Here is a 14,929-nt window from a genome sequence, read left to right on the forward strand (position 1 = left end):
CAGTTTTATTCATCCGATATATTCTTCTGAGTTCTGATTTTCTCGTATAAGATCTTTTACTTCTTTAGGCGTATCGCCATGCGGATGACTTGGTGCTGGTCTCTTCACTCTTCTCGTGCTTTTTTCGTAAGCTTTCAATATAATCTCTTCCAGTTTATCAACCGCACATTCCAGATCCTCTGGAGTGCTTATTGTTGGAATTTCTGTTATTTCCGATTATATTAAATGGCTGTATTTGGCCCAATTGGTATATTCTCTTATTTCCATCAATTTTCATGGTTCTTCTCCAATTGTCAATTCCACGGGATTGTGGTTTGAGGTTCCATCTTCCAAACTTTCAATCGAGAATTATTGAGTTATATTTTTCAATATCGCGATATCTATTACATCTGGTATTCCTATACCAAAAGCAAGATATGTCGGTAATTCTGGTCCAATCACTATGGCATTTTGTTTTTCGGCGAAATCCTTGAGTTTTTTGCCATTTCTATTCTCTGCTCTGCTGTTCCATAATGGGGATTTACAGTTGAAATCTCCGATGCAGATTTTCGGGTTTGCTCATCACCCCTAAGAAGTAGGTTACGACTTGTTGAATGCAGAAGTCAATAAGCGCCTCGCCCCCCAAGTCGACTGGTGCTACCCCACAAAATGTGGTCGTCATTACCGTCATACCCAACGAACCAAGGGCCATCCCTTGCATTGACAGAATTGAACCTGCTCCTCAGTGGATGCAAGTATACACGCCATCGTTGATTCGTATCCTTGGGCGAGTGGACAAAGAATATACTGATCAAATATCAGAAAAATGTGTATAAGGACCAAATATCAGAAAAATGTGCAGGCTGGTTCATAAGTTATAATTAATTGAATAATTGAGAAAAATTAATCAATCACCCTGTATCTTGGTAAAAAAGGACTATAGATCAATTAAATATGGGTCACTTGAAAGCACCTCGTTGTCCCCTATTTACTCTGTATGCCCATTTCCCAATGGATTACGCTGTATGAAACCTAGGATAAACAGGGAACAAGTTCATTTTCGTTTCCTAACTGACATTGATCCATGCATTGCAGAAAAATACGATTTTCCATCCGAAATCTTAGTCAAAGTAAGCATTTGTGTCCACTACATAAAATACAGATGACTAAAGAGTAAAATTTAAAATCACTTATTAATTATGATTGGTAGATAAGTGCTAGTTCTTCTTACTCTACATAATATGGCGAGTAACGTCCAAATGTTGAGTACTTCGCGGTAATACCTAATCTACCTACCTAATCCAGTCGAGGTTTGTACCTGACATGTTATTATGTTCTACCTATATCTATTTTTGATAGGCATTTGAAATTCGAGTACCTATTGCAGCCTGCACCAGCCTTGCATTAATTTCTGCGAACATCCCATATCTTGGGTATACGCTGTTGCTGTTGATAGTCAATAGAGGATTTTTGTTTACGCTTAGGAACCTGCACAGAATGAGGTAGGATTGTCGCTCGGGCCGTCATTGGCGCTGGTGAGAAAGACCGATGAAACCGATTTGCAACTGCAGCCAACGTTACTAAGTTGAATAATTTCGTCCTTTCTAAATTAACTCAGATTAAATCATGACTAGATATATATGAGGGGTTCATAGCTGAAGTGAACCAAGTCCATGCAGCCTAGTTTTGAAATAAATGACTCAGAAGTTGTTTATCACCAATTAATTCAAAAGTTCTCTTCAGCTTTGAACCCCCCATATATATATAGAATATGAATTTCGAATATGAAGTCGAAAGTGAAACTGAACAAGCCAATCGTTTGTCCTGGGGTATTCCAAAAAGTTCTTTACTGGCAGTAAGTGAAAGCAGGATGTTTGCAGATACGGAAAAAGATTTCATTTTCGTATCCTACTCGAGTATTCCTACGAACCGCGGCGTCAAGGTTGTTTATGGTAAGGAAGGAACGCAATTAAGGCGATTAGGCCCTTAGTAAGGTTCATGTAATTCAGAACAGCGGCAGTGTTATTCGACATAATCGTTATTCGTGATTTTGTTTCATTAATCATCTCTCATCTGTGTTACATTGAGAGTTTTCGGCGTTAGTGAACAAAATAGGCCGGTTTGTTTTTCAATAGGTAGCTATAAACGGAACGACGGCGCAGATGTCATTTGTCATAGCTATTTTGGTTTCTGTTTTCAATAGTTTGGACAAAAACACATCTTTCAGATTACATTTCTCTGTACCGTATTTGGTCACATTGTTCACTATGGATCAACATTGAATTTGCTCCTCTAGAATGAAAAACTATAACATTGACCTTTGCGTCCATGTGCTGAATAATCAGAACTGATTGCGGAAATTTTCACCGAAACGTTGGCAAGTTTTCCATAAATGTTGGCTTGAAAACAGAAAGTTTTGTCCAAATTGCCGCAATCACTTCTGATCACTGGAAAAACTGTAGTGAAAAATACGAATCTAAACAATGTAGTATTTTATATGCACTACAGTTATGCAAGGCATTGTTCACACTTTATTGTTGACTAATAGTTGATAGGCTGGCTGCATCGAAGATCTGATGGATAGACTAATGTAGATGTCCCAGCCATACATGTTTTATAATCTTGAAATATATATAATACTTCAAGCACCAGAAATTAAAATTCCAATAGATCGACCACGTTTGAATAATTCGAAGAATTCAGAAAGGACCAATCTCTTTTTTTTTTCTTCATGTAAAATTTTGGTGTTATTGAAATCTATAGAATGATTTCACACAATGGGTATAGAAACCAGTTTAGGATTTGTTTCTCAAAACAGATTCGTTGTTTTCATTAATTTTAACTTTAAGTTATCGGCCTGTTTGACATATATATATATATATATAAAATGCAAGGTATTCGTCAGTTTTGATAATGGGATGATTGATGATTTCCAAAAAGTGCGTGTCCGCATGTCGTAGAATTTTAAATATAAAGACATACAAATTTTTCATTTCATTAATTTTTGTTTCCTATAATTTTTTATTAGAATGTTGTTTTCCTTATTTTACTGAAGAAAAATGCATCAGACGTATAAAGACTTCTCAATTCATCAACTCTCATTTTGGAGGAAGGTTGTTCTAAATTTGATTCAACGTCATATCATAATATTCTTTCATTTTTATATAGTTTGAATGTAGCGGCACTGTTTTCAGTATTTCTAAATTTCGAGCACGTGTACAGGGTGGGCAAATTTCGATGTTTTAGCACTACAGCTTTTAAACCAGATGATTTAGACAACATCTGATACCCCATTCTCGTCCTCTTTTTCTGAGAAACTTACAATAGTAGTAGTGATTTTTGGCCACTTTCTTTTGTTTTCGAGTTATAAGCAAAAATTTGAAAAATGGCGATATCGAAATAAATTTATATCTCCGCTAATACTGATGGTAGAGCTCTGAAATTGAAACATTATATATTCACTTTTTTACGTATAATCCAGTGGCGTGCTCGCCTTTTTAGCAGGATCTTTAATTACGAAGCTATTACCCAAAGTTATGTTTTTTTAAATGGAGACACTAGTTTTCTGTGCAATTTTTCGAAAGCTTAATTTTTACTGATTTCAAAAATATGGTTTGTATCAATATAAATGATACAAAATGGTCAAAAACCTTTTTTCTCAATATTTCTATGGTTTCAACTTTTGACGAGCACAGAAAAATAGAGTTTCCTATAACAAAAGCAGTCTCCTTCCTGCAATGTCATTCTTTTGATGCTTTTTACCAATTTTCACAAAATTTTAATCAAGATAAATTTAATAAATTTTCATAATAATGAAAAGACTTATAGAAGGAGACAGTGGTAATCATACGATGCTATATGTTTCTGTGCTCATCGAAAGTTGAAACCATAGAAATATTGAGAAAAAAGGTTTTTGACAATTTTCTATCATTTATATGGATACAAACCATATGATGTTATATATTTTTGAAATCAGTAAAAATTAAGCTTTCAAAAAATTGCACAGAAAACTAGTGTTCCCATTTAAAAAAAAACATAACTTTGGGTAATGGCTTCGTAATTGAAAATCCTGCTAAAAAGGCGAGCACGCCACTGGATTCTACGTAAAAAAGTGCCTGTATAATGTTTCAATTTCAGAGCTCTATCATCAGTATTAGCGGAGATATAAATTTATTTCAACATCGCCATTTTTCCAATTTTTGCTTATAACTCGAAAACAAAAGAAAGTGGCCAAAAATGAACGCTACAATTGTTAGTTTCTCAGAAAAATAGAACGAGAATGGGGTATCAGATTTTGTGTATCTCCTCTGGTTTAAAAACTGTAGTGCTAAAACATCGAAATTTGCCCACCCTGTACAAATTTCCATGGTGGATTTTATTCAGTACTGATATAACATATTTTAGGGCATGGAATAAGCTCAATTTGTAATTGAGAAATGAGAAGGTATTCCTACAATTCTGTATGAATTAAAGAAATATGATCAATCAAGGCATTTTTTGAGATGAATAGTTTGAAATTAAAACAAGTGATTCATTCATCATAATTTCAAATTCACCATTTCAGCATCTTTCAATCATTCATCCTACAAAAAATATAGGTTTATTGATTAAAGTCAATTTCATCTGATTTTGCATACATTTTTTGCACTCGGGTCGAGTGAAATTATTGAGATAATTCAACGTCAACTAATAGCGATTTCTCTCCGCTATCTCATCCTAACCTATCGATCAATCTCTGCCAAACTTAACGTCATATTTCTCTTACTTCCAACTTTTAGCAGCAGAACTGAAAAAGCCAAATGCCCCGGAAAATTGCACGGTCACCTTGCATACCCGTTATGCCGTCAGAGTGAGATGTCAGGAACAGAACAATGGCGACAGAAGAGATTATTTCACTTACGTCCTCCAGGTATACGATGCATATACGCGTCATATTATTGGCACAACAACCTCCCAGGATTCGGAAGATATTAGCTATAACTCATTACCGAAGGACCACGATGATTTGTTGTTGTTTGTAAGGACCATGGATGCCAGATCTATAACGAGCGATGCCTTTATTGTATATGCTTCTTCTGCCGTTAATACGGGGTTTTCGGGTAAGACTTGGGATGGTGGTGGTGTTTTGTGAGGTTGCTTCTACTAACGTTGTCTAAATTAGGAATCTAACAGTCTAAGTCTTCGTATGGTGTCCAATATTATGAAGATTAGGTAATGGCCGTATGCAGCATTTCAGTAAACAACGATTAAATTCATGAAAGCTTCCAGAAAAAATATTCCATAAAATCTAAAAATAGGTACAATATTTTTACACTTGAAAGTACAAAAACATTATACCTACCCCGATTCATGTCGTCGACATACGAAAATTATGAATTTCGGTTTAAATTTTTGTCATGAATTTTTCCTCAGACTGTTCGGATTCTTGTGATATAACACAATGATATAAATGCTTTGCGCACGTTGGGAGAAATCATTATTGAATGTGCTACTAATTTCTTCTGAAATTGCCTTTCACACGATAATAAGGTTAATGTAATGAATGTTTATGTTTTGGAAATACTTTCAGAATCAAAACTGGTTAGTTTTACTTATCTTCAAAGGTTTGATATTTTAAGTATATCATTATGGCATATAACTTTTCGAGTTCTCCTAAATTGAAGTTGATCATTTTCTCTTATAGTTTACTCACCGTCAGACATGCAATTAAACATGTAAGGAGCAAAATATTTATATTTTTGCTCATCCTTTCATTAAATCAGAACGAATTTGGCACAAAAACATTCCCGAATAAATTCCCTACACTATAGAGGAATCCTCATCAAAATGTATCCCTTCCCGGAGTAAAAACAACACAAACAATAACAGTAATAACACATTACACGAAATCGACTTTCACATCAATAATAGTATAGTGAGGATTAATTTATACGAGGCATACCAAGTAAGATGGTTCTTCTCATTGCGGCGATATAGTATGAACAAAATAAAGATTCGAACTCATCGAAAATGAATGGGTACATTTTAGAAACTAAAAGAATAACAATGATCGTAAATCCCGATGTCTTTCTTGAAAATAAAAATTGCTACTATCTTTTCTTCAACTCAGGTCATAATGAAAAAAATTTTCCTTTCTTTAACTGACGAAATATTGTGAGTCAATATATTTTTTAGCTTCTTCTGATTGCATTCACGCGCGCCTCGTAGTTAAACCAGGTCCTTAAAATCTACTTCCTGGAGTTGGAAAATTTCTTCCTAGAGTTTCGAGATCTACGGAATAATATTTAAAAAATCGAATCAAAAACTCATTTATATCCCGGCCGTTTGTGATGAAGTTTCAAGGAAAGTTTGAGCTGATATTCTCATTAAAAGCTTATGAACTCCATATAGTGAAAAGCAATAGCTTCTTCTGAAATGAACAAACTTTCTTGCTGTGGAAAAAGATTTCTCCATTCCAAACAGTTCGTTTTCTGGGATTGGGGAAATATAGAGAACACAAATTATGTACTGACTGCCAGAATTCGTGAATTCGAGTCACTATTTATCTGCATATATGCGAAAAGCGAGATAGGACGTACTCTACAAATTTTAATATACCCGCAGCATCGATAATTCACTGAAATATCTTACCCATATTTATTGTAAAGTTCTTAGAAGGGTGCCACGAAGTTTCACCCATCGATTTATTCATTCGGATCCGACCAATCAGGCACTTATGGAAAGTATCTGAAAAAAGTATTCTCATTGCACTGTATGGTTAACTCTAACGTTAATCCCAATAATTTACACTACTTGTTTTATAACGTGCTTTCAAAAAAATTTACCGTCAAGTGTAGACTATGGAATTCCGAACGTCGATATTTCGTGTCTAAACGTAATTCTTAGCTTGTGCTGTACTATTTTCCAGGTGAACTGTCAAGTTAGCATTTTGGATAGTTGTTGAATTAAAATTATCAGCAAATTATTAAGATGAGTTTCACGGACGTGTAAAAATTTTTTACTATTACATCATTCATAGAAATATCCTATTGCTGCTATAGATTATTATCAATCTTTCCAAAATACTGTTTTGCGATGTGTTGACGAAACAGGTATATTCAAGCAAAAAAAAGGAGTGGCCGACCAAAGATGAAAACCCCAGAGTTATTCAGCAATAATGAAAGTATGATGACATAGAAGCTCCACAAACCTCTGTTCGGGTTTTATCTCAATTGGCTGGAATATCCGCTGCCATATGCCGCACGATTCTGAAGAAAATACATCAATTTGTTTCCATAACGATTGACATATTATCAGAAAATTAAAAAGGTTGATTACCTACCCTTATAACATAAAAAAAAGAGTTTGGCGTGCACTAGTCCAAGTGGAACCTTCAACAGTATGATTTTGTGAAGGAGAAGCATCATGCCTTTTTAAAGCTAAATTGAATTTTGATAAATCGTCCAATAGTTATTTTCATGTAATTCAGTTCTTCATTTTATTCATGGATTTTCAGTAATGATCATTTGGTAAGATGAAGCTATTCAAGATTCAAGGAAAGACATACGTTCAGCCACCGAACATGAACGCCCAAAATTGCATAGGCTACTTTTTGAACGCATGGTATAATCATATTTACCGTAAAATGGATTGTTCTTTGGTTTGTTTATTTCTTCGGCATTGACCTTCGAAATTTTTCTGGGATTCAGGCCCGGATCTAGGGGGGGGGCAAGCAGGGCGCTTGCCCCGGGCGCCAGCTTGAGGGAGCGCCAAAATCAACCAGAGGTTGAATAATTTTTGTTTTTGAGTTTCTCGGAAAAAATTAATTTTCTAGTGCTAAAATCGAAACTGTAGAGTGGAAACATGATAAACCATCAGCCAAAAATCTTTAAAATCAATGAGGGATCAATTAACTGCATATTATTCTGTCATCTACGAATGACCGCCACACTTGTGAGATAGGTTAAAAGATCGGATATGTCTACACTGTGTCGCAAGCATAGAGCCAGTAATTTCTTTTGCTACGAAATTTCCGACTCATCCCAATCTCATCCTGGAACTAAGGGCCAACATTTCCGATTTTCTATGGACCATAACTTGAAAACTAATCCTTTCAGCAAAATTCTGTTTGCATATTCGTAATCTACTTCCTCTATTTAAAAAATACACCAATTTTGGTGGAAATCGAAGAGATCGAAATTTTCCATTCCATTCCATTCCAATATGGAAAAATTGACCAAAAATTTTTTTCAAAATTTTTTGGTCTCTTATCAAAACCAAATTCGTGCTGTACTTTAATTCGAGGGCGTAGAACACGAATATGCCAACAGATATTGCTTTAAAAATTAATTTTTCAAGTTATAGTCGATGGCAAATCGGAAATTTTGGACCTTTCACGTAAAAAATCATAAAATCTTAACTGCTCGCGCTAGATAAATGAAGGGTGATTGTTTTAATTTCGCAAAGAATCAATCCATCGCCAAAAAAATCAGCATATGACTAGTGCCTTTTTTATGGCTGCTACAACTCCTCAAATTTGACCAATATTTTCGAAATTTTGCATGATGATGATACTGATCCTGAAAAAAATCTAATTGCATATTCGTGATCTACGATCTCGAATCAATCATAAATAAACAATAAAATGACCCAGGTCGATATAGCGAAAAAAATAAATTTTCGTTCGCGGGTAAAAAGGATAGGGGACCACGGGTTGGAAGCGACATTCTTGTAAATTCAAAGTTCTTTATTTTTCAAACGATTTCAACTCGTCTTTTCTTCACTAATTCGGGGTGCTTGATTACGAATATGCAATTAGATCTCTTCACAAACCTTTTAGGGCTTTCACTCCCAATCTCTGAAACAAAATTAATTAAAAATGAAATTAATTTTGTTTCAGAGATTGGGAGTGAAAGCCCTAAAAGGTTTGTGAAGAGATGCAAAATCCTCCCAAAATAAATTTCAATCGATATGCAATTAGATGTTTCCTAAGATGAGTTGGTACTTTAGGGAAAAAATAACTTTTAATCGAAAAATGGGAAAAAAGTGATTTTTTTCCCAGGTAGGTACTCATCTTACGAAAAATTAAAAATTGCATATTCTAATCTACGACCTCGAATTAGTGAAAAAATAACTCAACCTTAGAAAGGGGGGGGGCGTCATCATGAATTTTTGCCCCGGTCAGAAAAAATCGTAGATCCGGGCCTGCTGGGATTTCGGCTTATGCGATTCACTTGATGGTTGATGAATTGTTAGTTATGTTTCTCAATTTGATATGATATTGATATGTGCTCATCCAAATTGTTGAATGACACAATTTTATTATCTCCGTAAACTGAAAATTTGGAGAGATAGAAGTTGGAAGATTTGTTTGTTTGTTTTGTATGTTTTAACTATTTTTTTGTATTTTTAGCCTCGAAACAGGAACAGTGTTGTTCCGAAACGTCGCCTGAAGAAATTTTTTAAAGGGGAATTACATTGTCCGTTTCCTGGCATTCATGTTATATTGTAGTCGAACAATGCTACGTAGCCATTGTAGAAAATTTCGTTATTCTATGTGATAATGCACTGCCACATAGATCCCACCATGGGATTACTACTTGAGAACATCTTTTAACACGCTTATGAGCAATGACGAAAGGTCCTTGATGCCCACAGACCACACTCGGAAACGCATCAACAGCTCCTACATCTTTTATTTTACCGCAACTTTGGCAACAAATGAGCAGAAGCTTGTTCGCAGATATAAATGAAACGCATGCAAGGAAGATGCCAAGCACTTAATGATGCACATTATTGTACTTAGCGAGGCTAGAAGTATGAATAATTTCTGAAATTTCCATACCCAATTTCTGTTTTTTCATAAAATTTTATACTTTTTCGAATTATTGTATTTCTGTTACCTATTATGAATACATGAAGTTTTTAAATGTTATTACTCTAATGTGAAAAAGTGGAAAACAATCCTAAAGATACCACGCTTCAACAATCCCAGAAAAAATGGTGTACAATTTGAGTTCTGCTTCTGCGAACGAATGTTGTAACACTAACGCTAAGGGAGTTTGGAAACTTATGACAATTGTTTACACTTGTCTCCCGGATTTTTCCTCTCGAAATGCAGTCAACATCAAAAATAGGTTTGGAAACGCTTCGGATCGTGTAAAACCTTGAAAGTTTAGGAAGTTTGCGAACTCCATTCGATTAAGATCACATATACGCCAATGTAAAGTGGAATACTAAGGATGTTTGCCACCGCGAAATATTATGGATGTTACAGTGCCGAATCGTTACCGAATTCAGACAAGGAATGTTTTCGTAGAGTTTCAGAGCAACACGGTTTTCCGGAAAACGCCAATTAAATTATGGTTTATCTTATGTTCTAAATCAGTTTGACGGAAAAATTCACACTTGAAAGTTTCAATCGGTACTATACCCCTCGAGGCAGTAACGTTCTCTGTTTGTTTTTCTACAACTTGGGTCAGGGCCGGCTTTAACACAACTTGCGCTCTGGTCGAAAACTTTCTAGGCGCTTCCCTAAATTTTTCCAAAACATGAAATGAACATTGAATAAATAGTGTAAAATGTAATATAAAGCAGGAACAGCCTAATTAACTGGTGACATATTGTGAAAAATTATTCTCTTTTAACCCAAATTTGTGGTTAAGAATCGATCATTGACTTGACAATCAATAGCTTTCGAAAATGTTACCTTCGAGTAGTTGAAAAATCATTCAGGATTCAGAATTGATCAGAGATATATAAATCTTGACGTCAAATTGTGTTTCAGCCTTTTTCCTTGTTTTTGAAGTATTCGTAGGGAACTTTGGAGAAAATAAGTCAAAAATCAAAAATTTGAATACAATATCTATATATTAATAAAAGAGGATCTATGGTTTACTTTAAAATGCTTTATTGTTCGAACGATCGCACCAAATTGGACAATTCTTTTTTTGTTGTGTTTATTATTGTTAGGGCAAGGTTTATATATCAAAATATTCCCAAAAAAAATTGTACAGAACAGAAAAAAAGGCATTCCTTTTTCTTACGACCAATCGAGCAATCACGATGAGTTATCTATCTAGAAATCTACCTATCTAGTTATCTACCCTAGAAATAATTTAAATGGCAAAACTAGATTTGCCGGGTCAGCTAGTTGAAAATATTATACTTCAAATTCGTTTCCGACGACCTATTTCTGTTGAATCAGAGCTATTACAGTTGATACCAAAAAGGTGAAAAGCGCTTCCAGGTACATACAGAATAGGTTCATTGAGGACATACAACATTACATTGGTTGAAAAAGCTATTATTATTATTATTCAATATTGATAAGAGAAAAGGCAGGAGCCTACAGGCCTTGCGTTCCAAGCACGGAATACACGATTGGAGAAAAAATGCTCACGAACGGTACACTTGAAATTTTTGCGGTATAGCTTGAGACGATGAACACGGCGGCCCGTCCGATCCATCACAAACAGACCACTCATATCACATCCGAAAAGCCCGTGGAGGGCGCGATAAGCTACGATGAGATCGCCTCGCGCACGACGATCCGAAAAAGATGGAAGACCAAACAAACTGGAGCCTCTCCTCGTAAGTTGGACGCGTGACACCGAATGGAATCCTGGTAGCTCTACGCTGGACCGACTCTAGGGTTTCACGATCTCGAACCAGCACAGGTGCCCAGACAGGACCAGCATACTCCAGGATGGGTCGAATATAAGTCGTGTAGAGTAATTTGCAGGTCTCCACTGAGCATCGAGGAAATGATCGCCTGATGAGGTATATGAGTTTATTAGCTCTGCTTGCTACACTATCAATATGTTGGGACCAACTGAGGTCGTCGGAAACCACAACACCAAGATCGCTATGGGAATTGGTAACACGCACCAAGTGCCCGTCAATGAAATAGTCGTGCCCGGGATTTCCTTTTCCCAAGTGCATAATAGCACATTTTTCAATATTCAATGGCAAGAGGCACCTGTTGGACCACTCGAATATGCGATCTAAATCCTGCTGCAAGCCTGTACTTGAAGACACATCGGCGAAGATCTTAATGTCATCAGCATATGAAGAGTGACGGCAGATCAGCCACGTAGGCCAGAAAAAGTATTGGGCCGAGGACAGAAACCTGGCGCACCCCACTACTAACTGCAAATCCCGAAGAAACAACGTCCGCCACCCTCACCTGAAATCGGCGATCCAGTAGAAACGACTCAATCCACCGAAGGATACCACCCCTGACACCAAAATGTTCGAGCTTGTGGGGGAGTCTTCTGTGCGGCACACCATCGAATGCACGCGAGAAATCCAAATATTCCACATCTATCGGAATGTTTCTATCAATTGACTTAGTCCACGCGTCAAGACAGTTCAGCAAGGCAGTTATAACTGACCTCCTCGGAAGAAAACCATGCTGATCAGCAGGAATAATGCCATTGAGCCGAAGGAACGACAGAAGTCTCGAACTCGCGAATCTCTCAGTGATCTTACCAACGATCGGAAGCAGACTTATAGGCCTATAATTGGAAGGATCAAGCTTGTCCCCTTTCTTATACACTGGAGTTACTTTGCCATGTTTCCATAATGAATGCAGCTTCATAGAGTCGAAAGACATATTGAGTAGTCTGGTAATGGGATCAGCTAGAGACTCCTAGAGACTCAGCACAGTTTTTAAGGATGCTTCCTGGAATGTTATCAGGACCTGGTGGAGAGGTAGGGTCAAGTGATCTCAGAATATCACCAACATCCGTTGAATCAAAGTCAATACGATCCAAAGTCTGGTTGCATCTTGGTGCCTCTGCAACAGGAATTGGGCCATCCGGTTCCGATGTGAACGATAAAGCAAAAGATTTGGCAAAGGAGTTGGCACATTCCAGAGAATCAGAGCAAATCTCGCCATCATGGTCTCGAACATGAGGTGTTGAAAATTTTGAATTGAGACTCGATCTGACGCATTTGTAGAATTGCTTCCGATTTCTTGAGCTAGCCAATTTGGTCTCGAAATTGTCTTTCGCCAACTTGATGGATGCTGACAACAGGGTCGAATAGCGTCTATGAGCATCATAGTTGGACCGTGATCTACTACGCAGATATCGCTGCCAGAGACTTTTCTTGTAGCGGATTTGGTCGATCAAGCCATCATTCAGCCATGGTTTGGTAGGTATTCTTCGAGTGATGCGAAAGGTGGTACTATTATCTATATTCTCTTTGAGAACGGATACAAAAGAATTCCAGGCAGAGTCAACATCGATACCAGGGTAAAACAACTGATCCCAATCCACCGATGACAAAATCTAGGATAGACCTGCATCGTGGAGCACTGTGAGGAATTGTGCAGCCAGGGAAGTACCAGGTGGGGGAACAGTAATTGACCAGGTGAGTTCTCTGAAGTTGAAATCCCCAGCAATAACCATATTCCTTTTGCAACCTGAAATGGAAGTCAGATGCTCGAAAAGAAAAGTGTCTGAAGAGGAGGGACGAGGACGATATATGCAGCCAACATAGGCTGAGAATTCAGGAGAACACAAGTCCAAGAATAAAGTGTCGATGCCAGGCAAGGCAAGACTAGTGACTTTTATATCGAAACTATTACGTAGCTCCTCCACAACATAGGTGCAAACGCCACTGAAACCAACGTTTGTAGCACTGTGACTCCGGAACAATGAGTAACCACCGATACTGAAAGAAGAGTCCGGTATCTCTGGATGAAACCAGGTCTCCGTGACGCTATCAAGTGAGGCCTGAAGTGGTCAGTGAGTGCCACGAGCTCATTCATCTTGTTCTTCAATGAACGCGCATTTGAATAAAGTAAGTTCCATTGATGTACAGGCCCTGTTAGTTTTCCGAATCATTATCAACCGTTTGGGAGACTATCGTTGAAACACCCCTGATGAATCTTATAGTAAGATCAGTCTCCACTCGCTGCTGCCGCTGCCTAAGACTATCACGCAACTCTCGAAGATGTTTGGACTGATTTGGAGTCATGTCGTCTGAAAGAGAAACTCCTCGAAAAGAGTCTACTCGCTTTAAAAGTTTCCTGTTCCTCAATATTTTTTCGACTATAGTAGGGTTGCCGAAAGACACGAGTATTAGACGGTTTTTGGGAGGAGAAATAGTGCCAATCCGGGATATCGAGATGACATGATGAGATTGCTGAGGAATGATATGATCTATGATTTGATTGACCAGGATGGTGTCCTGCTCAATGACGTTTGATTCCGGAACGTGTCGAATTATAATATTGTTTGATCTCCGTACCCGCTCCATAATCTTAGCTGTGTCCACTGGAGTGCTCCATTCGTTAGAAGAGCGCGAATCTGCCCTCAGCTCTAAAATATCCTTTTCCGCCTCAGAGAGGTTGGCAATCACATCAGATAATTCGGACTCCAGCGTATGCTCATGTTGGGTTAGTACTTGGTCGTGCTCGGCAATTGAAGATGAGAAGCTTCAATCTGTAGACTACGCTGGGTATCTTTTATTGTAGCGATGTCATTATGTATAGCAACAATGTTAATTGATAAACCATCCAACTTGTCCATCAATAGTCTAAACTCAAGCATCGTGAGTGGTGCATCTTCCGGAACAGAACTCGATTTGGATGGTTTATTGGCATCGCAGCTTGATAAGTTGGATGCAGGAATCCGCTTATTTCTCCGGGAGGAGGTGCAGTAGGTGCAAAACCACCTGGTACAAACCTCATCTAGGGCCTTCTTGTCTTCAGGCTTGAACTTGACGCATTGTAGGTGAAAGTGATTTCCCAGGATAAGCATGAAATGGAGGCAGATTCCTGTAATATAGCTTTCGAACAACTCAGACAAGCTGGCATTATGACGGCTGAGCAGTAATCCAGTACTACGGTTTTTTTGAATCCCTAGGATCAGATTATACAAAGCAGCAACTGATGATCAAACGCGGAACCAAATGTAAGCTGATACTAGCAGTTCATCTGTTGTATTGGGAGGGAACCAGG

General features: G+C 37.4%; 1 protein-coding gene across 3 annotated transcripts in view; it reads left to right on the forward strand.

Annotated features, from left to right (window-relative positions):
- LOC123306664 (nephrin-like) overlaps positions 1–14,929 on the forward strand; it is a 721,736-nt gene that overhangs the window by 662,581 nt on the left and 44,226 nt on the right. For 2 of the 3 annotated variants that reach the window (XM_044888766.1, XM_044888767.1), the window contains one exon: positions 4,758–5,078. The exons of the other annotated variant lie outside the window; for it this stretch is intronic. In XM_044888766.1, the coding sequence (XP_044744701.1) occupies positions 4,758–5,078 (321 nt within the window). The remainder of the gene's footprint in view (positions 1–4,757; positions 5,079–14,929) is intronic. 3 annotated transcript variants of the gene reach the window in all.

This window comes from Coccinella septempunctata, chromosome 2 (genome assembly GCF_907165205.1).
Source record: "Coccinella septempunctata chromosome 2, icCocSept1.1, whole genome shotgun sequence".
Taxonomy (NCBI): domain Eukaryota; kingdom Metazoa; phylum Arthropoda; class Insecta; order Coleoptera; family Coccinellidae; genus Coccinella; species Coccinella septempunctata.